Genomic DNA, 27566 nt, shown 5'->3' with positions numbered 1-27566 from the left:
CTTCTGAAAACTGTTTTAACACTGCATTGGTTGAACACTGTTTTAAAGCTGGAATTCGTAATCGGTGAAACTGCCACGTCCGTTTGCGATATTACAACAACGAAGACGTTACTTCAAACAACTAACAGTTTTTTTCCACCGTTGACATCGTTGCACACGCGATAGAACACAGAGTATGTGCTGGAATATTTTTGGGGGACCACGATACTGGATGCTCCTCCTCCGTTTCATCAGCAGAACAAAAATCATGACATATGCACTGAGGGCTAACAATGGCACTGTTTCAACTTATGCGGATTTCATCTTTAACACTGAGTTGGTTTAACAGTTCTCTAACGCTGCTCTGTTGGGGATCCCCTCTCTCTGCAAGTTTGACATTCACAAGTTTGACATTCACTTCTTTGGGGAAGTGCTGAGTGCAGGAACTATTCCTGGCTGTAACAATGTAGCATCCATCTTCACAGGCAGGTACTGTATTATTTATTCCTGTAACCCTGACCCCCCCAAAAATGTACTTCATAACCTTCCCATTGCACCTTTGAACAGAAGCGTAAAAAGCCTTAACATAAACCCCGGCGCAGACTTTGTGCTAGCAATTTTGCGTGAACTGCTTATCTTGCAATATTCAATATCCATAGCGGAAACGTATTGAAATAGTAATTGAGTCTGGAATGGAAGTCCTTTCTCCTAGGAAGCTTGCCATGTCAGGGGCTAAGTCACATATCTTCATTATATCTTCATAGGATATTCGCTGAAGAATAGAATAGAGCAACACTTGGATGAGCTGGAATTGAGCATTTTCTGTTTTATTGCTGCTGCATTATGCAAAACTCTCCTTTCTCAAGAGCCCCAGAACCTTAAAGGTGCAACCCAAATGGCACCCTAATCCCTACTCAATGCACTACTTTTTTACCAGGGACCAGGGAATAGGGTTGCATTTGGGACCGCGCCTATTGTAAGCCATGGGGATATTCTAACAAGATGATTCAATGAGTTTCCTGTTCCCATTCTTCTTCCATTTTTCTGAACACATCCAGGTCTCTGTCCCAAATGTCAGCCTATTTCCTGTACATTCTGCAGTGCACAACTTTTGACTAGAGCTCTATGGGTGCTGTTTGGGACGCACACAATACTTAGCCTATTGTCTAACAAGGGAGATAATCTACACAACTCAGACTACGGTACCATGGGCTTCCAAGTCAAGTTATTCATGAATTCATGTACTGTATCCTCTTTTACTGGAATTAGCTACAACTCAAAGAGAGTGAGGCAGCTACGTTGCTCAAAAGAAATTCAATGTGTTTTCATCGTTGATGTCTTTAGGTGAGTACAGTCCCATGCCGCATTCATCCATGGAGAATGCTAGCACGTATTTGTATTTTATGCCATTTTGTCGACAGTAGGAGAAGAGATGGAAAAGTCACCAGCTTTGGCTTTGCCATTGTTCAAGCTTCACAGAGCAGTCGAGATGAAATTAATTTATGTTGATGCCTTCAGGGCCATATCAAAGTATGGCTTATTGTCGGAATAAAAAAGTATGTTCTCTGCACACCAAGGCCAGGAGGAAAGCTGGGATACAATTGTAAGAGATCACGATGGGTGTCTTTTGAACTGTTATTTGATTTCTAATAATAAAAATACATTGACCGGGAAGTGCGGCTGGTTGCTGGTTGCTGGTTGCAAGGCTGACTTCCTGATTATTGCCTTTCAAGCGCCTGGTGCTTGTGTTTAGCTGTCTAGGCCAAGCTATGGCTTCTGTGACCCTGGAATGACTCTTTTAGAAAAGTTGTTAATCTCATTGAGAGGTGTCAGTGGCCCTGCTGAAGTCACGGTCGAGTCCCAATTGGCACCCTATTCCCTATTTAGCACCCTATTCCCCCATAGGGCCCTGGTCAAAAGTAGCCTAGTGCACTAAAGAAGAAATAGGGTGCCATTTGGGGCACATATTTTGTCAGTGGTTTCCTCTCTGATCAATAGGATTTGATATGTTGTCGGTGAGGACGGCAGTTGGATAGATGTCTCAATGGCGTTATTGTCTTTACCTCAATCAGACAGAGCACTCAAGCCACTGCACTCAAACGCGCTGAGTCACTGGCTTTGAAGTTGGACTTGATTAGAGAATTGAAGGAAAAATCTGTTTGGAGAAAGGTTAGCAATTGTCCCATACTTTGATTAGGAAGACAAATGGAAATAAATACTTTCAACTTGCAATCAAATGGCCAAAAGTAAGTGCTCTTTGCCAGCTCGTAGATCAGGTGATGTATGATCTTGAGATTGGCTTGTATTGTCTTGTATCCCAACCAAGAATAATACGCAATTAGAGTAAAACGATTTCCCAGAGGCACAATGGTTTTTTTGCAAAGTGTGCTGGCTCAGCTCTGCAGGAACGTTTCTGGGGTTGTTCGAATTGCATTAAACCCACATGTCGCTGCCTGGCGCTACTCAAGGATTCAGAACTGCCCTTCAGCAGCCTCGGGCAGTGCATCGCTCTATACTAGCTTGATGAATATAGAAAACACAAAATCCTCTATAAGCTTCTAAATCTCATTAACACACACTATTGAAGTGCAAACATTTGCCCCTGTATCTTGGTTTCCTGAACCCAGATGTTGTGTTGAATAATCCGATTTTTCGACTGGGTATACAAGTAAACTCTTAATTGGGAAAAAAGTTTGGCTGATTTAATCCATGACTGTGCAAATGTATCAAATGTGTAGCTTGATACATACCCACACCTAATCGAATGGCATTTTCAGGTGATAAAACCACAGACATGCATTATCTTCAACATAAACTTGACCACATTTAGTCACCGATAGAGTATTTTGGGATGTCAATACTTTGAGCATACACTACCGTTCAAAAGTTTGGGGTCACTTAGAATTTCCTTGTTTTTGAAAGAAAAGCAAAAAAAAATGTCCATTAAAATAAAATCTAACTGATCAGAAATACAGTGCAGACATTGTTAATGTTGTAAATGACTATTGTAGCTGGAAACTGCATATTTTTTATGGAATATCTACATAGGCGTACAGAGGTCCATTATCAGCAACCATCACTCCTGTGTTCCAATGGCACGTTATGTTAGCTAATCCAAGTTTCTCATTTTAAAAGGCTAATTGATCATTAGAAAACTATTTAGCAATTATGTTTGCACAGCTGAAAACTGTTGTTCTGATAAAGAAGCACTACAACTGGCTTTCTTTAGACTAGTTGAATATCTGGAGCATCAGCATTTGTGGGTTTGACTACAGGCTCAAAATGTCCGTAAAAAAAAGTACTTTCTTCTGAAACTCGTCAGTCTATTCTTGTTCTGAGAAATGATGGCTATTCCATGCGAGAAATTGCCAAGAAACTAAAGATCTCGTACAACACTGTGTACTTCTCCCTTCACAGAACAGTGCAAACTGTCTCTAACCAGAATAGAAAGAGGAGTGGGAGGCCCTGGTGCACAACTGAGCAACATCAACAGTGATGAGGAAATTTTCATGCTGGCCTTCTAGACAGAGTTCCTCTGTCCAGTGTCTGTGTTCTTTTGCCCATCTTAATCTTTTATTTTTATTGGCCAGTCTGAGATATGGCTTTTTCTTTGCAACTCGGCCTAGAAGGCCAGCATCCCGGAGTCGCCTCTTCACTGTTGATGTTGAGGCTGGTGTTTTGCGGGTACTATTTAATGAAGCTACCAGTTGAGGACTTGTGAGGCGTTTGTTTCTCAAACTAGACACTCTAATGTTACATAGGTATTCAGACCCTTTGTTATGAGACTCGAAATTGAGCTCAGGTGCATCCTGTTTCCACTGATCATCCTTGATATGTTTCTACAACTTGATTGGAGTCCACCTGTGATACATTCAATTGATTGGACATGATTTGTAAAGGCACACACCTGTCTATAGTTGTCTATACACTGTCGATAGACAGTGCTTTTCAGAGCAAAAACCAAGCCATGAGGTTGAAGGAATTGTCCATAGAATTCCGAGATTGTGGATTGTGTCGTAGCACAGATCTGGGAAAGGGTACCAAAACATTTCTGAAGCATTGAAGGTGCCCAAGAACACAGTGGCCTCCATCATTCTTAAATGGAACAAGTTTGGAACCACCAAGACTCTTCCTAGAGCTAGTCGCCCGGCCAAACTGAGCACTCGGGGAGAAGGGCTTTGGTCAGGGAGGTGACCAAGAACCCGATGGTCACTCTGACAGCGCTCCATAGTTGCTCTGTGGAGATGGGAGAACCTTCCAGAAGGACAATCATCTCTGCAGCACTCCACCAATCAGGCTTTAATGATAGAGTGGCCAGACGGAAGCCCCTCCTCAGTAAAAGGCACATGACAGCTCGCTTGGAGTTTGCCCAATAAAAGCACCTAAAGGACTCTCAGACCATGAGAAACAAGATTCTCTGGTCTGATGAAACCAAGATTGAACTCTTTGGCCTGAATACCAAGTGTCATGTCTGTAGTAAACCTGGCACCATCCCTACGATGAAGCATGATGGTGGCAGCATCATGTTGTGGGGATTTTTTTCAGTGGCAGGGAATGGGAGACTAGTCAGGATCGTGGGAAAGTTGAACTGAGCAAAGTACAGAGAGATCATTGATGAAAACCTTTTCCAGAGCACTCAGGACCTTAGACTGGGGTGAAGGTTCACCTTCCAACAGGACAACGATCCTAAGCACACAGCCAAAACAATGCAGGAGTGGCTTTGGGACACGTCTCTGAACGTCCTTGAGTGGCCCAGCCAGAGCCCGAACTTGAACCCGAGATCTGAAAATAGCTGTGCAGCAACTCTCCCCATCCAACCTGACAGAGCTTGAGAGGATTTGTAGAGAAGAATGGGATAAACTCCCCAAATACAGGTGTGCCTAGCTTGTAGCGTCATACCCAAGAAGACTCAAGGCTGTAATCACTGCCAAAGATGCTTCAACAAAGTACTGAGTAAAGGATCTGAATACTTATGTTAATGCAATATTTCTGTATTTTTTTTTTATATACATTTGCAAAAATTGATAAATACCTGTTTTTGCTTTGTCATTATGAGATTTTGTGTAGATTGATGAGGGAAATAAACCTGTAGAATAAGGCTGTAATGTGGCTGAAATAGCCAATCCACTAATTTGAAGGGGTGTCCACATACTTTTGCATATACAGTATAGTGTATATACTATATGGGCAATACAAAAATAAGTGATCTAATTATTTTGTCTCTTCGTAGCAAAATCTGCAGAGCTGAGATGGTTGTAGGCCCCATATAAATGTTGTCTTGAAATTAGATGACCGTCATAGGCATTTCCAATTCCATAGAAGATATTGGCCCTGGTTTAGAAACGGAAAAAATCCTGTTTCAAATGAAGTATTCTTCTTTCTATTCCTCCTTGTCCAAAATCTCTAGTTGAACCTGCTCGCTTTGAGAGTCACCGCCATAATTGTCGGCAGAATCACCACACTCGGCCTCGTTGGTGTGGTAAGTGCCCTTACGCTTGACAATGTAGCGCAGTACCAGCAACGCCAGGAGCAGCGCCAGGAGCAGCGCAAAAATGACTCCTGGGAAGGGAGAGAGACGAGTAGAAATTAGACTGACTGAGAGAGGAGAATCGTCTCTGAAAATATAGAGTACTCTTTTAAAGTGTAATATGTTTTATCATAAGACACGTTATCATAGTAGTAATCGTGAACTAGAACGTCAAAGCAACGTTCTATTTTTATATTTTAGTTCATTGATTTTAGGTAGGTTGGGTCGGCAGGTAGCCTAGCGTTTAAGATGGTTGGGCCAGTAACCCGAAAGGTCGCTGGTTCGAATCCCTGAGCTGACCAGGTGAAAAATCTGTCGATGTGCCCTTGGGCGAGGCACTTCCTGTAAGTTTCTCTGGATAAGAGCACCTGCTAATTGACGTCAAATGTAAGTAACGTTCATGACATTTCTTTGATAGAGTAAAAATGGATGGCTGAACGTGGTTTCCTCAGCATGACAAGGGAAACTATAACAATTTAGGTAGGTGAAACCAGAAAGGACTTTCCATTTACGTAATACTCATAGCATTGGTTCCATTCTCAGACTACAGAGAGAACAATAATGCGTCCACATCTGGATAACCATCTCTCAAGCTTAGGGGTTAGGCCCGGGTTAATGTAAAGCGCATCGTGACAACTGCTCATATAAAAAATGGCTTTATAAATACATTGTGATTGATATATTTCTCACCTCCGAAAATGGCTTCAAAGGATCCATCATCTACGTTGGCGGCTCCCACTGCAATGACACCAGAACAGACAACACGATAATGACATTAGAGAGACAGAGCCTCGTAGTCAACACACAGACATGTACAGTACCTACTGTTTTATCATTACAGATTTCACCATACCTTCATTACACTAGCTTGTTTGATGCTTGCATGCATTGCTTATCTCTGTAGTTTGAATCTGGTTTAGACTATACAGTACTGACAGAGTTGTGTTTACAGTATATGATATAGGTTTGAGTGAAGCTATACTGTTTTTGAATTTAAAAAAAATTATATAATTATTTATTACAAAAAACACAAGGAAGGGGTAACATTAAAGTATTAGAACATGAAGGACAAACAATACAGCATCAAGACACGATCAAACATGTATCAGTCTTTCCGCAACAGAGCCATCCTTGTGTGTCAGGGTGCGTGTGCATGATACTGATATAAAATATATGTCATAGTTTCCTTTTTCATGATCACAATCTTGTGAAGCCCGAACCCTCCAAGATCCCCCCACAGTTCCCCAATAGCTGTCCCTCAACCATTCAAGACCCCTCCCACAGTCCACCCCCACAGGAATAAAAAAAAAAGAAGAAATTAATTCCATTCCCCACCCCCAAGAACCCCCAATTTTGCTAAACTGTTAACTTTAAGTATCCTATCTGTAACGAACGTCGTCGGGAGAAGGAGAAGAGGACCAAGGTGCAGTGTGGTAAGTGTCCATATTACTTTTAATAAATATGAAACACTTGAACAAAAACAACAAAACGACAAACGAACAGTTCTGCAAGGTGCAATACACGAAACAGAAAACAACTACCCACAAACACAGGTGGGAACAGACTACCTAAGTATGGTTCTCAATCAGAGACAACGATTGACAGCTGCCTCTGATTGGGAACCATACCAGGCCAAACACATAGAAACGGACAACATAGAACAAAACATAGAATGCCCACCCCAACTCACGCCCTGACCAACCAAAATAGAGACATAAAAAGGATCTCTAAGGTCAGGGCGTGACAGTACACCCCCCCCCCCAAAGGTGCGGACTCCGGCCGCAAAACCTAAACCTATAGGGGAGGGTCTGGGTGGGTATCTATCCGCGGTGGCGGCTCTGGTGCGGGACGGGGACCCTCGCAGCGGGCCTCGGACAGGAGGGAGACCCTGGCTGCTCCGGACAGGAGGGAGTCTCTGGCTGCTCCGGACAGGTGGGCGTCGCTGAAGGCTCCGGACTAGAGGGCGACGCTGGAGGCTCCGGACTGACGGCCTGCGTTGGAGGCCTCGTGCCATCACTCCTCACTGGAGGTTTCGTGCCATGGATCCTCACTGGAGGCTTCGTGCCATGGATCCTCACTGGAGGCTTCGTGCCATGGATCATCACTGGAGGCTTCTTGCCATGGATCATCACTGGAGTGGAGAGACACACAGGAGGCCTGGCTCTGGGAGAAGGTACAGGACTCACCAGGCTGGGGAGACATGCAGGAGGGTTAGGGCTTAGCACAGGCATAGAACTCACCAGGCTGGGGAAACATGCAGGAGGCCTTTCCTTGGCCGAGGCACCGGATGCACTGGGCCGTGGAGGCGCACTGGAGGTCTCGAGCAATGAGCCTGCACAACTCGTCCTGGATGGATACCCCCTGTAGCCCGACAAGTGCGGGGAGTTGGAACAGGCCGCACGGGGCTGTGCTGGCGAACCGGGGACACCGTGCGTAGGGCTGGTGCAGTATAACCCGGGCCGAGGAGACGGACTGGAGACCAGATGCGCTGAGCCGGCATCATCCCTCCTGGCTCGATGCCCACTCTAGCCCGGCAGATGCGAGGAGCTGCGATGTAGCGCACCGGGCTATGCGTGCGCACTGGGGACACCGTGCGCTTCACCGCATAACACGGTGCCTGCCCGGTCACTCTCTCGCCACGGTAAGCACGGGGAGTTGGCTCAGGTCTCCTACCTGACTCCGCCAATCTCCCCTTGTGCCCCCCCCAAAAAATTCTGGGGCTGCCTCTCGTGCACTTTACCTCGAGCCAATTCCTCATAGTGTCGCCGCTCCGCTCTAGCTGCCTCCAGCTCCTCTTTCGGACGGCGATACTCCCCCGGCTGTGCCCAGGGTCCGTTTCCGTCCAATATTTCCTCCCATGTCCAGGAGTCCATTCCACGCTGCTTGGTCCCTTGCTGGTGGGTAGTTCTGTAACGAACGTCGTCGGGAGAAGGAGAAGAGGACCAAGGTGCAGCGTGGTAAGTGTCCATATTACTTTTAATAAATACGAAACACTTGAACAAAAACAACAAAACGACAAACGAACAGTTCTGCAAGGTGCAATACACAAAACAGAAAACAACTACCCACAAACACAGGTGGGAACAGGCTACCTAAGTATGGTTCTCAATCAGAGACAACGATTGACAGCTGCCTCTGATTGGGAACCATACCAGGCCAAACACATAGAAACGGACAACATAGAACAAAACATAGAATGCCCACCCCAACTCACGCCCTGACCAACCAAAATAGAGACATAAAAAGGATCTCTAAGGTCAGGGCGTGACACTATCTCCTGATTCTCCTGTGTCTGAAGCGTGGAGGCAGCTTGACGTACAAGTACACCCCCTGGACAGGACGCTAGTCTAGCGCAGGGCCTGTTGACTGAATGTTATTCTCTCACTAAAACAGTGACAGGTAGAAGGTGCCTTTCTACCTGACAAAAGAGGAAGGGAAACTAAATAAAGAGTGATGAAGGAGATGCTAAGTATAAGTTATTGCAATGGAACAGCTGTCCAATCCACCTTGACTTTAATCTAGCCGGGGGGGACACACACTCCAATCAGCTCAATGTGTGTCAGCTCAACCTATCTTACAGTTGTAACGGCTTTCGTTGGTGGAAGGAGAGGAGGACCAAAATGCAGCATGGTACATATCCATAATATAATTTAAATTGAGAATGAATACAAAATACAAAAGAACAAGAGAATAAATGAAAACCGAAACAGTACCGTATGGTGCAAACACTAACACAGGCAACAATCATAGAAAAACAACATAGAATGCCCACCCCAACTCACGCCCTGACCAAACTAAAATAAAGACATAAAAAAGGAACTAAGGTCAGAACGTGACAACAGTGCAACGCACAAACACACACACTTCCCAGAACAACTTGCAGGTGTGTAGGGAAAAATGGCACACATTTCAAAAGTGCCAAGTAAAAAAAAAGAAGTGTGCTGGGACGCTTCAGTGTGTGGTTCTTCAGTACTTCATTAACGCTTAATTACCTGCTTCATCAGAGGAGTAAATCTATCATTAATGATTCATTAATCAATTTCGTAAAATGTGCAACCCCTTCCAAGGCTGCGTTCCAAATGGCACCCTGTTCCCTTCATAGTGTACTACTTTTGACCATGGCCCCTGGTGCTCTGGTCAAAAAGTAGCACACTATATAGTGAATGTTGCACACACCAAGTCATTATCAAGATACATGCGCCGATAACCACCCTCCCTGTACAGGGGCACAAATGTAGTGGATGACATGACGGAGGTTGAGCTGAGAGTGGGAGGTTGCTGCATTCAGAAGACTAGCTACCCGGGGTGTAAGAGGGTAAGAGGTGTTAGTAGTGTGTGTGTCAGTACTGAGAGAATACATGTTTGAGTATGGAGAGGAGAGTTCACAGGCCTTATTAACTCTCACTGTTTGAGGTCAGAGACATGATGGTAAGGCATGTAGGCTTCAGAGAAAGGCTGCTCTCTCTGTCTGACACACACACACACACACACACACACACACACACACACACACACACACACACACACACACACACACACACACACACACACACACACACACACACACACACACACACACACACACACACACACACACACACACACACACACACACACACACACACACACAGGGAGAGACTGCTCGTGCTCGCTCTCTGTCTGTTCACACCTAGCCTTGTCATGTCCATACCCCCTGCGTGTTCTTACAACATCTGTAGCCTAATTTGCATACCTCTCCCTTTTTATATTTATACATACACTACATGACCAAAAGTATGTGGTCACCTGCTTGTCGAACATCTCATTCCAAAATCATGGGCATTAATATGGAGTTGGTCCATATGAGTGAAAAGATCTTAGCCTTTTTTATTGGTAAATATTACTGTTGGGAGAGAGAAATGCCAACATGTTGTCTACTTCAAAGTGTACAGTACAAATACACTAAATATACAAAAAAGTATGTGGACACCCTTCAAATTAGTGGATTTGGCTGTTTCAGCCACATCTGTTGCTGACAGGTGTATAAAAGAGAGCACACAGCCATGCAATCTCCATTGACAAACATTGTCAGTAGAATGGCCTTACTGAAGAGCTCAGAGACTTGTGGCACCGTCATAGGATGCCACCTTTCCAACAAGTGAGTTCGTCAAATTTCTGCCCTGCTTGAGCTGCCCCGGTCAACTGTCAGTGCTCTTATTGTGAAGTGGAAACGTCTTGGAGCAACAACGGCTCAGCTGCGAAGTGGTAGGCCACACAAGCTCACAGAACGGGACCGCCGAGTCTGTCCTCGGTTGCAACACTCACTACTGAGTTTCAAACTACCTCTGGAAGCAACATAAGTACAAGAACTGTTCGTCTGGAGCTTAATGAAATGGGTTTCCATGGCCAAGCAGCCACACCGAAACCTAAGATCACCATGCGCTTTGCCAAGCGTTGGCTGTGGGGGTGTAAATCTTGCCGCCATTGAACACTGGAGCAGTGGAAACGTGTTCTCTGGAGTTATGAATCACGCATCACCATCTGGCATTCCGACGGACGAATCTGGGTTTGGCAGATGCCAGGAGAACGCTACCTGCCCCAATTTCCTAGTACCAACTGTAAAGTTTGGTGGGGGAGGAATAATTGTTTTTCATGGTTCGGGGCCAGGTTCCTTTGTTCCAGTGAAGGGAAATCTTAACGCTACAGCATACAATGACATTCTAGAGACGATTTTGTGCTTCCAACTTTGTGGCAATAGTTTGGGGAAGGCCCTTTCCTGTTTCAGCATGACAATGCTCCAGTGCAAAAGCGAGGTCCAGAAAGAAATGGTTTGTCGAGCTCGGTGTGGAAGAACTTGACTGGCCTGCACAGAACCCTGACCTCATCTCCATCGAACATCTTTGGGATGAATTGGACGCCGACTGCAAGCCAGGCCTAATCACTCCATATCAGTGCCCGACCTCACTAATGCTCTTGTAGCTGAATGGAAGCAAGTCCCTACAGCAATGTTCCTACATCTCGTGGAAAGCCTTCCCAGAAGAGTGGAGGCTGTTATGGCAGCAAAGGGGGGACCAACTCCATATTAATGCCCATGATTTTGGAATGAGATGTTCGACGAGCAGGTGTCCACATACTTTTGGTCAGGTAGTGTGTCTTTGCCAAAGGCTGTATTACCGAAGTATTAGCTCCTGGGGGCCAATATTTCTGTTCATACCATTTATTTTAATTTCCTTTCTTTCTTTTTTTTGGTGGGTGTTAAAATGAGAATTAGGATGATGCCAGCCAATCCCTTTAACAATGCCGCTTCCTGAATCCAAGTGTTTGACATGGGGAGGGGACCAGTAACTTTATGATCCAACTTTATCAATGTCTCGTCCAAATATCATAACATTTCATGCAAAAGATGATTTTGACCATTCATGACCTTTTAAAACACAAGCAGAAGTGACAATTTCATTCAGCGCTAATGGGAAGTTTTAAGACAATCTTAATGGTAATGCAGCTGATAATGGAATGGGTTTGAGAGCCGGAAGTGCAGTCAGTCTAGCCATGACACACGGTGCTCATGGAAGAGAGATGTGCATTTTGTGCCGGTTAATCTCATATTTAGAAACATAATTTGATTAATCGTTTCATTTGATTAAAACCAAACATAGCCTACCCTCCCCTTAATCAAGACTGGTTTAGCAACATCGCATAGGTGCCTATTTTTTTTAAACACTTTCTTAGAAATGATATGTGATCCACCGAAATAGTGTTCACAAACTAACACCCATAGAGTGTTGGTCCCTGGTAGGAGGTGCCATTTTGATGTTGTCTGGGTCACTTTTTGGGCGATTGTTAATGAATCAATAGGAAGTGTTGTTTGTCCTTGGACATAGAGGAAACACAGGGGACGCCATCATCAATGTAGTGTAGTATGCAGAGCGATGGGGATGCAGGAATGGTAATATGGAGGACGACTGAGGGAATGCTCAGAACTTTTTCCCCCCAGTAATTCTGAATGATGGGACAAAACCAGAATGCGTGGAGGTGAGTGTCAGGAAAGTCTTTTTTGGCAGACTGGACACAGAGGTGAATCGACAAGCCCCATCAGGGACAGAGTTCTAAAGAAATAGGGAAATATGAATGAAAAGTGCAATGTTGGCAATATATTTGTCCGCCACTGTAGGTATCTTCACACTTTGGTGTAGACAACGTGTTGGCATTTCTCTCTCTCCCCCTTCTGTCTGTATCAATGTGTGATTTCTGAAGACATTAATATACTTACCTAAAAAAGCAGCTGAGGTTGTTTCAGTCATATCTGCAGATGTTGTTGTCAGAACTCCTGCGAAAGCAAGCACATAGTAAAAAGGTACATTAGCTACAAACACAAAATACTGTACTGTTGAAGAGACGAAAGAAAGCCCCATTGCACTTTGCATAACCCCACCTGAACAACCCCAAATCCGGTGAATATGCTCTGTGGACCAATGAAAAATGTTCTGCGGACCAATGGGGTTGCTTTGGTACTGGGGGCCTTGAATATGTGCAAGACAAGTCGTTGGCAGTAGTAGCCTAAAATCAGTTGGAATACCAGGTTTACATCATGCTTTCCTTTTTTGCCTTCAAGTTGACTTTTTTTTAAAAACTGAATGGCATTATTTAGGATGCTTAATCTTTGGGAAAGCGGCACACCTTCGACAACATCCGGTGAAATTGCAGAGTGCGAAATTCAAACTACAGTATTATAAATATTTAACTTTCATCAAATCACAAGTGTAATACAAGCTTAACTTCTTGTTAATCCAGCCGCTGTGTCAGATTTCAAAAAGGCTTTACGGCAAAAGCATACCATGCGATTATCTGAGGACAGCGCACCGCATACAAACACATGAAAAACATATTTCAACCAGGCAGGTGCGACACGAAAGTCAGAAATAACGATATATAAAATGCCTTACCTTTGATGATCTTCAACTGTTGGCACTCTAAAAGGTCCCAGTTACATCACAAATGGTCCTTTGTTCGATAATGTCGTTCTTTATATCCATATAAACTCAGTTTAGCTGGCGCGCTTCAGTCAATAATCCATCCAGTTTCCCTCCATCAAAATGCATCCCAAACGTTACTAATAAACTTTTCCAAACAAGTCAAACAACGTTTATAATCAAACCTTAGGTACCCTAATACGTAAATATTGGTTTGTCCTCGGGGTTTCGCCTGCCATATTAGTTCTGTTATACTAACAGACATAATTGTAACAATTTTAGAAACTTTAGCGTGTTTTCTATCCAAATCTATTTATATGCATATCCTAGCTTCTGGGCCTGAGTGACAGGCAGTTTACTTTGGGCACGCTTTTCATCCGGACGTGAAAATACTGCCCCCTATCCCAAACAAGTTGAGACAGAAGCTTATATTATACTGAATGAAATGAATTATTTGAACAACTGTACAGAAAGTCTGGTTTCACATAAACCTATTTTCTTAATAGTGTGCCTTCAACAGGATTTGACCCCATACCCTCAAGTTCCTGAACATCCCATAGTTCCCTAATCTACCTGCTGAGCTACCAGTCAAGTGAAACTACATGTACAAAATCCTAACTATATTTGTAAGTACGGTGTACAGTAGAGGCCTATGTTTAACCATGCATTTCCATACTGAAGCAATGCAACTGTTTGAAAGCAGCTTGGAATCGAATAAAGCACCGAAACCACAACGAAATAAGTGGGATCTCGCATTTTGCAACACACGATGAAACGAAGCTTCGGATGCAATTGATGACGTACTTCTGATAAAGTGCTACACGTGTGGGACTCTGCTGGTTCCCCTTGCTGCTGAGTTTCAGCATCCCAAATGGCTCGCTATTCCCTATATAGTGCCCTACTTTTGACCAGGGCCCATAGAGCTCTGGTCTCAAGTAGTGCACTAAATAGGTAATAGGGGGCCATTTGAGACACAGTATGCTGTATGCATGCCTCTTATACTGTTTCTGTATACAAAACAGCTGTTTCCCCAAGACAGAGCAGAACTCCGTCCACAGGATGTCCCCCCTGGGAGGGAACAAGTGGCACTGGAGCCCAACCACGGGGACTGAGCCGGTAGTTGGTGGCATGGCACAAAATAGACTCCACAGCCCCACTGACTGACTGATACAAATATTTGTATGCGGACTAAATGTGCCTGAGAACAGAATCATTTCCCAAAAGGAGAGCTTACCTGAATGCTGCCTGCACAGCTTTGAACTCTGCTGGTATATCCACGAGGCCAGGGCAAGGGCATCATATCTCCTATCTCCTCTGCCCCACAGCTTAATGTCAGGCTACATGATGATAGTGCTTTAAAAACAAGCATTGTTGCTGCTCTGGGATTATTTAGAATTAACATACAACCTGGAACCGAACACAATATTTTGGTTTCAGCCCTCATGTTGCGTTATTTATGTTTGGGGTAATAGTTTCCTGTTCATCGATAGTAACAAGATTGTCTCCTACTTCACTTTCCATGACCTTATTCAGAGTAAGATCAAAACAGTGGGGAGACTAAATACAGTGGGGAGACTAAATACAGTGGGGAGACTAAATACAGTGGGGAGACTAAATACAGTGGGGAGTTGTACGTGGCAATTCTAGTTCAATTCTAGTACAGTACAAACTGTTGTTGTTCTCGATTCAAACCTTGACCCAGTCCGCATCAGATTGTTAAATTGAATATTTTCAAGACAATGCTGATGCAAATATGACATATAGGGGAGTATATTCTCTAGTATCACTACAATGGAAAGGTAGAGTACGAGCTTTGCTTTGATATTAGCTGGGTTCTTTTCACGAGGGCGTCCCAGATTCCCAAGTTAACTCCAGGCAGTCGGTTGGTCTTTTGATAAAGGAATGATGGCTGACTGTAACATTCCCCCATATATCCCTCTGATGTTTCCCCTCTCTCTGACCTCCCCTCAGCTGCCCAGGGGTATAGAGTGGTTGATAGGCCAGGCAGGGGCCAAAATGACGGTAATTTACATTTATTTTGTTTTGAAGCAGCAGTCCTTGGAGAGGAGGGTGAGATGAGATGGCTTTGTAGTGAGATCATTTGGGGCTCTGGCCCAGCGCTCTGTAGTTAATGAGGTACAGACAGAGAGCCTCATATGAAGGAGAGCGGTGTAATGTACTGTAAGTATGGGCTTCCTTGTGCTGCAGGGGGCATTCACTTATTGTTATGGCTTTAAGAGGTTGGAGAAGTATATTATTGCTTGGGGGGATATGGGCTAGAGGGCATCTGAGGGGGTTGTTCAGCTAAGAAAATGTTCAGCTGATTAAAATAAGGACGTCTATGCATTCATGTGGGTGTCAGAGAAATGGAAAGAGCGAGAGAGATTTGCTGAAACAATAATGATTGCCATTTGGGAGTACTTCTCTATAAAAGTCAACGACACTATCTTAGACCCTTTCCCTAAACAATTTCCTACAGCATATTTAACCATTCTAAAGCAAATGTTCTCCCCACACCCAGTCCCGTACATGACGGCCACTATGTCTTCGTCCGCACGCCAGGTGTTCTGGAGGAGGATTAGTGTAGAACTGGTCTCAACACACAGTCCCATCCTTTCCCCCTCAATGACATCATCCATGATGCAATAGTACAGTCAGAGCCCAGCTCAGTAAGTGGGCTAGGCTGTAGTATACTGTATGGCCTATGTATTTGTACTATATATGTATCACTTATGCTATAGTTACTCAATACTATCTGCCCTTCTGCTATGGTGACTGTCCCTATAATGACTGCCCCAAGGGCAGCAACATCAGTAGTGTCTGCCCTTCTGCCATGATGACTGTTCCTATAGTGACTGCCCCAAGGGTGACTGTCCCTATAGTGACTGCCCCAAGGGCAGCAACATCAATAGTATCTGCCCTTCTGCTACGGTGACTCTCCCTATAGGACTGCCCCAAGGCCAGCAACATCAATAGTATCTGCCCTTCTCATGAGAGAAGGTCGTTCAAACGTTAAAGCATTTAAAAGCATCACAATGGTCTGGCTATTGAATTTGGATCAACATAACGCCTATAACTTTTGTGAAGGCGCTACCTATAGGTGTGTGGCTGTTCCTTTATCAAGGCTACGACACTTATCGCAACCCATGTTCTGATAAAGATGGCAGCAGGTCGTTCTATCTCCTCCTGCTCCCCTAGCTTTATACATGTATTTCTACTCTGATTTCCCAGCTGTCAAAGCAGCAGTTTGAGGCGAAGGCCGTGTCACAGGCACTCTTCCAAGACCTGACTACGGTGCTGCTCTGAGCCAATGAGGTGACCTTGAGTTCCCTGCCTGGTCTACTGGGTCCAGGCCGTTTGACATGCCTGACAGATGCTTTATTTCCTCTCATTAACTTGTGAGAGGTGTGAAGAGAGAAAGAGAAGTGGGGAGAGAGAGAAACCCCGTTTATACCTGGTTCCAACTTGCGTCTCGTTGTCCTGATTCTGATTCTGCCCACATTTTTAGACAGGTGTAGATGATTAAACGATGCATTGGGATCTGATGGCGATCAGATCTTCCTGACCACCTCCGGAGGTAGTCAGACACGCATTATGTCTGAATTTCTTACCAGTGTAGACCGATCTCGAGAGTGAAACCATTTCATGCATCACCGTCCCGTCCTCTAGAATCATTGACAGGTGACACCATTGACTTATTGCATCAATATGTGTCTTAAAATGAATAAATATTGAAAGAATAACTGTCAAATAATTTGCATACAGGGAGGGGCCAGGATATCTGGTCACAATGCATTCACAGTGTACATGGATGAGAGACACATCTTACTACCATCTGTAGACGCAACGGCTACAATGTGGGCATAGTCAGAATGTGGATCAAATCAGGACAAAGGATGCATGTTAGAACCAGGTATAAACAAGGCTAGAGAGAGAGTGGAGAGGGGGGGGGGGGGGGGGGGGGATAGGGCGAGAAAGGAAACAGGTCTAATTTGAGGCAGTGGACCCAGACTTGACTCCTCAGGTTCAAACCTCAGTGAGTCATTGAGCTGGTGCAAGATTACAGGCAGGAAGGACTAATGAGACTGAATGATCATACTGAGATGTTTGAGTAGCCCTTTACATTTGTACATGTACACAATTGAAAATAGCAGATTTGGGCACTGATAAGCGCCTAAATTGGAACACAGTGTCTGTACAATAACATTCTATACATGATGTCGGAACTCAGAGCTTCACAGCGCTGTATGGGTTTTGACTGATGAGCCTATGTTTTCCTATTGTGACGAAAATGTGCAGTGGAACACGCACCTGAATGCACTCATGATTCCTATCTATGCTCACCAAAATGACGATTTCTCTGACTTGCCCTGTGTAAAGCGTAACACTGTGTGATCGTGTTTTATAACTTGGCAATAGAACAAGCTTTCAAATGATTCCCACCTGACCCAGATTGCGATTTATAATGGGCCTTTCTTGGATTGCGTAAACAACAAAAGTAATTGTGTGATGGTGGGGGATGCAGGGCTGAGTTCCAAACAAAACAAACGTGTGCTTGCTCTAGGCCGCTTGGAGACACCATTTAGTCCTCTCACTCAAACCCTTGTCATTTTTTATTGTTGTCTTATGTTGCACCTACTCCACATTTTCCAGGAATATTCTTATCATGTTACTGAATGTATCCAGAGTATTTTCAGATTTTGTTATCGACAAATGCAGTGAAAAGTACAGTAAATGTAAAATGCACATAAAATCAACAGTGTAATGTTTGGATTCACTCTTGTCAGGTGAACTGTTGTGTCCTCATTTTTGGTCTAATAATTTCAAATAACGGCCTAGTACATCACCGGGGCCAAGCTTCCTGCCATCCAGGACCTATATACCAGGCGGTGTCAGAGGAAGGCCCTAAAAATTGTCATAGACTCCAGCCACCCTAGTCATAGATTTCTCTCCCTGCTACCGCGCGGCTAGTGGTACCGGAGCACCAAGTCTAGGTCCAAGAGGCTCATAAATAGCTTCTACCCCCAAGCCATAAGACTCCTGAACAGCTAATCAAATGACTACCCAGACTATTTGCATTGCACCCCCCCTGCTACTCTCTGTTATTATCTATGCATAGCCACTTTTAATAACTCTATCTACATGTACATATTGCCTCAATTACCTCGACACCGGTGCCCCGCACATTGACATTGACTCTGTACCGGTACCCCCTGTTATTTACTGCTGCTCTTTAATTATTTGTTATTCTTATCTCTTACTTTTTGGGGGGGTATTTTCTTAAAACTGCATTGTTGGTTAAGGGCTTGTAAGTAAGCATTTCACTGTAAGGTCTATTGTACCTGTTGTATTCGGCACATGTGACAAATACAATTTGATTTGATTTGATCATCTACAAGCTGTTCGCTTTAAATTGCTACCATGCTCATGCAGATGCTTTCTTCTGTAAGACCTATCCATATAGGCCAAGTCCCACGAGTGTAGAGGGTTAATTAACACAGAATGGTAACATAAAATAGTGAGATTTTTTGACAGGAAGGCAAGTTAGGATCCACATACCACAGTGGTAGCGGATGTGGAATTTATCATGTATTTTATATATTATTTTAAACCTGTTGTCCTTTTTTCTTTTTACTTCAGTTAGTTAGAACACAATTGGTTGCAAAAAAGTTATACTTGTCTTCAGTCCATTAGCTTGATGAATGTAAACTATGTTTTAATAGCTGATGTTCAGTACTGCTCTCTTGGGAACAACATAACTTAGTTTTAGACACATTGGTAGCATCTAAGTCAACAGGAAACAGATGCATAAAGGATATAGCGGATAGTCACACACCTGCTAATCAACATCTGATTGTCTCACCTCAATGAACTCTCCCTCACAAAAAATACAAAATTACTGCATTACAATTCTACTCTAACCAGTAAGTGCATTCTAGAATGATCTCTTTGCTTCTTCACTGTCTCCCAAGGCTGTTATGACAGTCCAAAGCATGCTGCGTCCCTTTGGTATTCAGGTAGTATTGCCTTCCTCTCAGACAGCATCACGTTGAGCCTGTCATAGTGGCTCGTCAACAACAACGACAGTACAGAGTCACTTCGATGCAGACATACACGGATCCCGTCACTGAAGAGGGGAGAGAGCTAAGGGTTTCACTCGGTCACTTTGGCTGGTGTGACATGCTGTGTTGGATGGCACTGTGATAGCTGTTCTTTATCAAACAAACCGAGGGGAATATGAGGGGAGAAGATTCTCAGAGGAATGTTTTCATGTACGTGATGTACGTCAGTGAGAGAAAGTGACTCTCTCCTTGTTGTAAGATAATCTCTTCATAACACTGTGTTTAAAATGACAAAGCTTCGTCAGTTGCTTGTTCACAATTCAGTTCAAATGTGGTCTAAAATTGTTCCAAAGATTTCACGAGAGAAACAGAAAGACACATTTGTTTATTTTTTTAAACTGTCTCGCAATATTTTTCCTACCCTTTATAAAACAAGGAGAGCACAATTACCTCTGGTCCTTCAGTACCCCCACGAGTACATATTTTTGTTATGGCCCCTGGACAAGCACACCTGATTCTACTTGTCAACTAATTATCAAGCCCTTGACAAGTTGAATCAGGGGCTACACCAAAAATCTGTGCTGTTGGGGGGACTCAAGGACCGGAGTTGGGAAACACTGGTTTAATTGGGAGACTGTTACTTTCTTGGGAAATCTTTGGAACAATTTTAGACCACATTTGAATTGGTAGGGCGGAAGATAGCCTAGCGGTTAAGAGCAGCGGTTAAGCCTAGCGGTTAAGAGCCAGTAACTTGAATAGATTAACACATATATTTATCATATACAGTGGCAATAAAAAAGTATGTGAACCCTTTGGAACTACCTGGATTTCTGCATAAATTGGTCATAAATTTGATCAGATCTTCATCTAGGCCACAACAATAGACAGACACAGTCTGCTTAAACTAATAACACACAAACAATTATACGTGTTTATGTCTTTATTGAACACACCGTTTAAACATTCACAGTGCAGGGTGGAAAAAGTATGTGAACCCTTGGATTTAATAACTGGCTGACCCTCCTTTGGCAGCAATAAGTATCAACCAAACGTTTTCTGTAGTTGCGGATCAGACCTGCATAACGGTCTGGAGGAATTTGGGACCATTCCTCTTTATAAAACTCTTTCAGTTCAGCAATATTCTTGGGATGTCTGGTGTGAACCGCTCTCTTGAGGTAATGCCACTGCATCTCAATCAGGTTGAGGTCAGGATTCTGACTGGGCCACTCCAGAAGGCGTATTTTCTTCTTCTGAAGCCATTCTATTGTTGATTTACTTCTGTGTTTTGGGTCGTTGTCCTGTTGCATCACCCAACTTCTGTTGAGCTTCAATTGGCAGACATTCTCCTGCAAAATGTCTTGATAAACTTGGGAATTCATTTTTCCCTCGATGATAGCAAGCTGTCCAGGCCCTGAGGCAGCAAAGCAGTCCCAAACGATGATGCTCCCTCCACCATACTTTACAGTCGGGATGAGGTTTTGATGTTGGTGTGCTGTGCCTTTTTTCTCCACACATGGTGTTGTGTGTTCCTTCCAAACAACTCAATTTAATCTGTCCACAGAATATTTTGCCAGTAGCTCAGTGGAATATCAAAGTGCACTTTTGCAAACTTCAGACAAGCAGCAATGTTTTTTTTGGACAGCAGTGTCTTCTTCTGTGGTGTCCTCCCATGAACACCATTCTTGTTTAGTGTTTTACGTATTGTAGACTCGTCAGAGATGTTTGCATGTCCCAGAGATTTCTGTAAGTCTTTAGCTGACACTCTAGGATTCTTCTTGACCTCATTGAGAATTGTGTGTTCTCTTGCTGTCATCTTTGCAGGACGGCCACTCCTAGGGAGAGTAGCAACAGTGCTGAACTTTCTTCATTTATAGACAGTTTGTCTTACCGTGGACTGAAGAACATCAAAGCTTTTAGGGATACTTTTGTAACCCTTTCCGGCTTTATGCAAGTCAACAATTCTTAATCTTAGATCTTCTGAGATCTCTTTTGTTCGAGGCATGGTTCACATCAGGCAATGCTTCTTGTGAATAGGAAACTCAAATTTTGTGAGTGTTTTTTATAGGGCAAGGCAGCTCTAACCAACATCTCCAATCTTGTCTCATTGATTGGACTCCAGGTTAGCTGACTCCTGACTCCAATTAGCTTTTGGAGAAGTCATTAGCCTAGGGGTTCACATACTTTTTCCAACCTACACTGTGAATGCTTAAATTGTGTATTCAATATAGACAAGAAAAATACATTAATTTGTGTGTTATTATTTTAAGCACACTATGTTTGTCTATTGTTGTGACTTAGATTAAGATCAGATCAAATTTGATGACCAATTTATGCAGAAATCCAGGTAAATCCAAAGGGTTCACATACTTTTTCTTGCCACTGTATATATATATATATCATGCAAGTTCTGCGCCAATACACATGTAGGATCTTAATTTGAGTCAGTTTGCTACAGCAGGAAAAGGATCCTGCATGAAATTATAATTAATGGAGGAGATGGAGACCCGCACACTGTCTGAAAAAAGGAATACATCCAATACTGAGGCTTTAATGCAAAATAAAGATTTCATGTACTTTAGTGGACACTCTTATCCAGAGCGACTCAGAGGAACAATTATTGCTAAGTGCTTTGCTCAAGGGCACATTGTAAGATTGTTCACCTAGTCAGCTTTGGGATTCAGACCAGAAACCTTTCAATGAGTGGCCCAACCCTCTTAATCGCTAGTCTACATGCCACACAGAAAGCTGTTTATTTGAACATCATAGTTTCTTTAAAAAAATCATAGTAGCAATAATTTATGATATTTCTCTGTTCGCTTTTGTATATAATGTAGATCATGCATTCTATTGTACTAGGTTCTGACTACAGATTTTCTGATGTATTTTCTTGCTTGATCATGAGACATGTAATTATCCTTGAAATAAAACAGGTGTGTGTGCCGACCATTTATACTGAGGTTGGCCTGAGGCCGAAACTTCTGTTTAGATATTTTGGGAACAATGATGTTCAAATTAGCATCTTTATTTTGCGTTCAAGCCTCAGTTTTGGATCTCCATCTCCTCCAGTATTCTTATTTGAACGCCTACGCACCTGGAACCAACAAGATTTAGTAGTAACCTTTAAAGAGCGCAGACGGCCTCCTATCATTTAAATATCATAATTAATGAACATTTTTGTAGGGGTTGATCCATTTTTCGTAATGGAAAATCACGTATGAAATTTCAGTGGAAATTACAAGCTTCAGAAGCCTTTTAAACCTGTAAAAAACATAAAATGTTTGCCCTATCCATATAGGCCAATTCCCAAAATAATTGGCCTATATACTTAATACTACTATTTAAGTATAATAAACACTAAACGTTTTACATTTCCTGCATTTCCTGCATTGCAAGGAAGTTGCAAGGAACCCTGCAAAAGGGTGGTCAAATCAAGATCCAACATCTGTATTTATCCACACGGTTGTCAGATGCTCATTTTATTTTCAGAGTATGTGAGGGTGCTCTTTTGTGTGTGTGTGTGTGTGTGTGTGTGTGTGTGTGTGTGTGTGTGTGTGTGTGTGTGTGTGTGTGTGTGTGTGTGTGTGTGTGTGTGTGTGTGTGTGTGTGTGTGTGTGTGTGTGTGTGTGTGTGTGTGTGTGTGTGTGTGTGTGTGAGTGAGAGAGAGAGAGTGTGAAATTGAGCTGCTACCAGTCAGCCTGTCACTAGAGCAGGACCTGTGGTGCTAGAGGTGTTCTTACCCAGACTCCTCTCTGGGTTTGCAGCTGGCTGATAAACAGACACTCCCTATAATCTGCAGGTCCATAGGGTGATACTCCCTTTTAACACTGTCTGGAGACTCTCTCTCTCTCGTACCATCTTCACTGTTTCAAAGCGATATTGTCTTCCTGAGGAAGACATTTCCTGTTGTCTAGAGCTCTCTTCTCCTTTTCCTGTTTCCATTATCTTACTCATCTACTTCTCATACACTCAAACTGTCACGACTTCCCCCGAAGTCGGTCGCTCTCCTTGTTCGGGCGGCGTTCGGCGGTCGATGTCACCGGTCTTCTAGCCATCGCCGATCCACCTTTCATTTTCCATTTGTTTTGTCTTGTCTTCCCACACACCTGGTTTCAATACCATCATTACATGTTGTGTATTTAACCCTCTGTTCCCCCCATGTCCTTGTCCGGAATTGTTTATTGTAGTGCTTGTGCACGTTATGCTGGTGTGTACGGGTTTGTTTACCCATTGATTTATTGTTCTGTTTACGGTGGTTTTGTTTATTAAACTGCGCCGTTGTAAATCAGTTTTTTCTCTCCTGCGCCTGACTTCTCTGCCGCCAGTACGCACCCCCTACACAAACTATAATTCAATAACTTGTACGCAGTTGATTAATACAAAAGACTTCCACTGGGTATTTGGTAGCATTCTTTATCATGTGATGAAATATTCCCAGTGAGATTGATCACAGTAGCCATATCTGTCACAACTTCCGCCGAAGTCGGCTCCTCTCCTTGTTCGGGCGGTGTTCGGCGGTCAACGTCACCGACCTTCTAGCCATCACTGATCCATTTTTCATTTTCCATTGGTTTTGTCTTGTCTTCCTTCACACCTGGTTCCAATCCCATCAATTACATGTTGTGTATTTAACCCTCTGTTTCCCCTCATGTCCTTGTCGGAGATTGTTTGATTGTATGTGATTGTGCTAGTATATGTTGGTGTGCGACGGGTTTTGTACCCACTTTTGTTATTTTATATATATTGTTTTTTGGAGTTTGGTCAGCACTTATTAAACGACTCCGTTTATACCAAGTTCGTTCTCCTGCGCCTGATTTCCCTGCCACCAACACGCACCCATTACAATATCATTCATATGCATGGTCTGTCTTCTCATTTGGGGGTGTTCCTCTCCCCATATAGAGGACCATCTCTAGGGCAACCTCCAACCTCCTCAGGCACCTGCTCTGGGCTCTGAACCTCTAACAATATTGGCGTAGATTCTGTGTGCATCCCAAATGGTACCTGATTCCCTTTGCAGTGCACTACTTTTGACCAAGGCCCATAGGGCTCTGGTCAACAGTAGTGCACTATATAGGGAATATGGTGCCATTTGGGATGCACACAGAACAATGTGGCATTTAATTAATATACCTGTATTTCCTAATGGGTTTGCATAGAATGTGCATGAAACATTACTTAGGAGGATAGTAGTAGGATTGCGCGGGATCCTTTTTATCTACATAAAGATTTGTTTTAGGTTTTGTCCAAGAGGATACAAGCCTTTGGATTAGCTTCGTCTTCACAGCTGGTCCAAGCCAAGTTTGTCCTCTCTTGTCTAGTCCAGCACTTCCCTAAATACCACTGGAGAGTATCACGTGTAGAAGAATATGGTACACTTACCAGCTCTGAAGGGTTGTGTGAAGTATTCTGGGACATTCTGTGTGACCAGATGGGTGACGACCTCAATGACTCCTTGTTCGAATGTTTCTGCCGATGTCATGGGTATTGCCGGACCTGCTGTGGTTGATGCTTTCATGATGATGTCAGTTAATACTGGATTTACAGAATGCAGAGAAATAGTGAATGTGTTATTTCTGAAATTAAACATAGCCGTCTCCCCTTTTACATGTACAATATTTCAGGTGGTTAAGTATTTTATAGCAGTTAACAGAGTGGAGATTTTCTCATACAGTCAAAGTGGGCATTTCACTATTCAAAACCACACAAATGACACCAATGACTACATGCATCATCAGGATTATTCCTCAATCTGAAAATCACTGATATGACAGAATTGATCCAGATGTTAAGGACGTCGGCTTGAAGCTCTCGTCACTTTTTCCTCTCTGTCCTTCTCACAGTGCAACTTGTCTACAAAGTCTATCATAGGACGACAATACAAACTCCTTAATAGAAACAATAACAGGCAAGAAATGCAGAACTCACCAATTCCAAGTCAAGCAATACGTTTTCCTTTAACTCCCTTTCCTTGATGAATTTGTGCAACTGTTTTGCTGTTAAGTTGACAGTATTGTTAAGTTGGAGACCCATGCGCAATGTGTTTTTTTCTCTCTCCCTTGAATGGGTGTGGGCCACATCTGTTGCTCTGTGAGCTGATCTGCTAATTCCCCTGGTAGACATGGTCTCTTGCGTAGCTACGAGTTAAGCATGCAGGCCCCTCCCTTTTACAAATGGGCCACAGCTGCTGAGTGATTGTCTCACACAATAGAACTGGCTGGGATAGGGTTATGGATAGGGCTAGGGGATAGGGGATAGGGAGGAGTGGAGGCACACACAGGAAGCCTGGGACCTACTATAGTGTAGAGTGATAGTGTCACACGGATAGAGTTCTGGGATAGAGTGAGGGCTAGGGTTATGGAGGGGAGGGAGGGAGAAAGAGAGACACACACAGGAAGACTGAGACCTATTGGGTGGACTGGCGGCAGGTAGCCTAGCAGTTAATAGAGTTGGGTCAGTAACCAAAATGTGTCTGGTTTGAATCCCAGAGGCAACTAGGTGAAAAAATGGTCAACATTATCCTTTAGCAAGGCACTAGTTGATCTGGATAAGAGCATCTACTCAATGACTTAAATGTTTAGAAAAATGGAACCAGTCCTAGTCTGGACAGCTAGGCAGTGCTAAGACATGTAAGAGTTCCTGACAGACTCTTAGAACTAAGCTGTATCTCTCCCTCGAAACTAGATAGAACAACTAAGTGTTATTACACATGGTTGCCCTCTGTGACTAGTTGAGTATTGCTCCAGCAGTCGTGGGTAGGTGATCTGTAAACATAATGACTTTTTAATCGCCACCCCTTTCTCAGTGAAACTGAAGCTAACGTTGGTTGTCATGTCTGCCGATGCTAAACAAACCGTTTCTAAGGGGGGCCAGATGGTGCTCAGTTGTATAGGCAATTACATGGATTACAAAGACAAACATTTACCTGTGGAATGGGCCTACATACTTAACAAAGATGAAAATGCCCACTTGGCAGGTTTAATCACAAGTGTGTTTAATCATTTAAATTGTCATTTTAAACGAAGTCAATTACCTACATAATAAGTAGCCTACAGACTAGAATTGAAATCCAGTTCCGTATTTGACAGGCAGAAAAAAGGCGGCATAATCACATCAACGTATTGATTGGCTGACTATGCAGTTCAGGCTGGATGGGACAGTGTTGTGGGTTGTGTTGTGTTGTGTGTGTGTGTGTGCATACATGTGTGTTGATGAGAGCCTGACCACCGCTAGGCTGCCATAGCATCGAGGTCTTGAGGGTAAACGTCACAGCTGAGAAAATATTGAGGAGGCTCGCTCCCTCCAGGGGAGAGTGGCTCACTACGGTCTTCACCAGAATTGATTATACAGTAAGTATTAGCTACTTTGAAGAGTATCTGTCATCAAGCTGAAAATGACAAGATGTTCTGATTACTGATGATGGCACAGAGAAGAGGCTGTGATGGGGTAGTTAAGCGTTAGAAAAACATCTAGGCCTCTTTGTACCTGAGCAATTTCAAGACTGGTAATCAACATACTGTACGAGATGTGCCTCTTCACAGTCAATTTCTCTTGATTACTACCTTCAAAAGAGTCTTATTATGAATTCATTCTTTTTGCTAGATTTACTTTGATGTTGTCAAAAACACTATAAAGCTATAATTAAGATAGCTGTATGGTGTATAATAATAATTATTCATGATCTCTTCACACCTATGCACAGCCACGCACAAGGTTGAGATACACTTGCCTCTCCTAATGTTGTGGCTGGCTGGAAGTGCAAATATGCCATGACAAGCAATTTACTGCATGGAAGCGGTGAGAGACAGAGCAGAATATTATTATCCTCCCACACAGAGGCTCAACTTCCTAGCCTACCTTACAAATAAAGGTTTTCTTGTGTTTCCCTTTAGCAAATAGTCTTTGGTTCAAACAGCTACACCCATTGAAGCTCAAAGTACTTCCTTATCAATCTCTGTTCTCCATGAGCTATTTCAGGACCAGAGATGACACAGATAATTCGGACATTCCATCACAAGGTTTAGAGTTAGCCCTTCGGGTCCGAGGAAGAAA

At 43.4% G+C, this 27566-nt stretch overlaps 1 protein-coding gene across 1 annotated transcript; it reads right to left on the bottom strand.

Moving 5' to 3' along the window:
• Window positions 1-780: 780 nt before the first annotated feature.
• Window positions 781-25613, bottom strand: LOC139532151 (cell adhesion molecule 1-like). Its single transcript, XM_071329364.1, has 5 exons — window positions 25443-25613; window positions 24897-25049; window positions 12756-12812; window positions 6197-6244; window positions 781-5538 (listed from the first exon to the last, which is right to left on the bottom strand). The coding sequence occupies exons 2-5, from the start codon at window positions 25030-25032 to the stop codon at window positions 5360-5362; spliced, it is 420 nt and encodes a 139-aa protein (XP_071185465.1). The 5' UTR covers window positions 25033-25049; window positions 25443-25613; the 3' UTR covers window positions 781-5359.
• Between the last annotated feature and the right edge of the window lie 1953 nt (window positions 25614-27566).

The sequence above is a fragment of the Salvelinus alpinus genome, chromosome 10 (genome assembly GCF_045679555.1).
Source record: "Salvelinus alpinus chromosome 10, SLU_Salpinus.1, whole genome shotgun sequence".
Classification (NCBI taxonomy): Eukaryota; Metazoa; Chordata; class Actinopteri; order Salmoniformes; family Salmonidae; genus Salvelinus; species Salvelinus alpinus.
The sequence above is the reverse complement of the archived record's forward strand: the minus strand, read 5'-3'. Positions and strand labels throughout refer to the sequence as shown.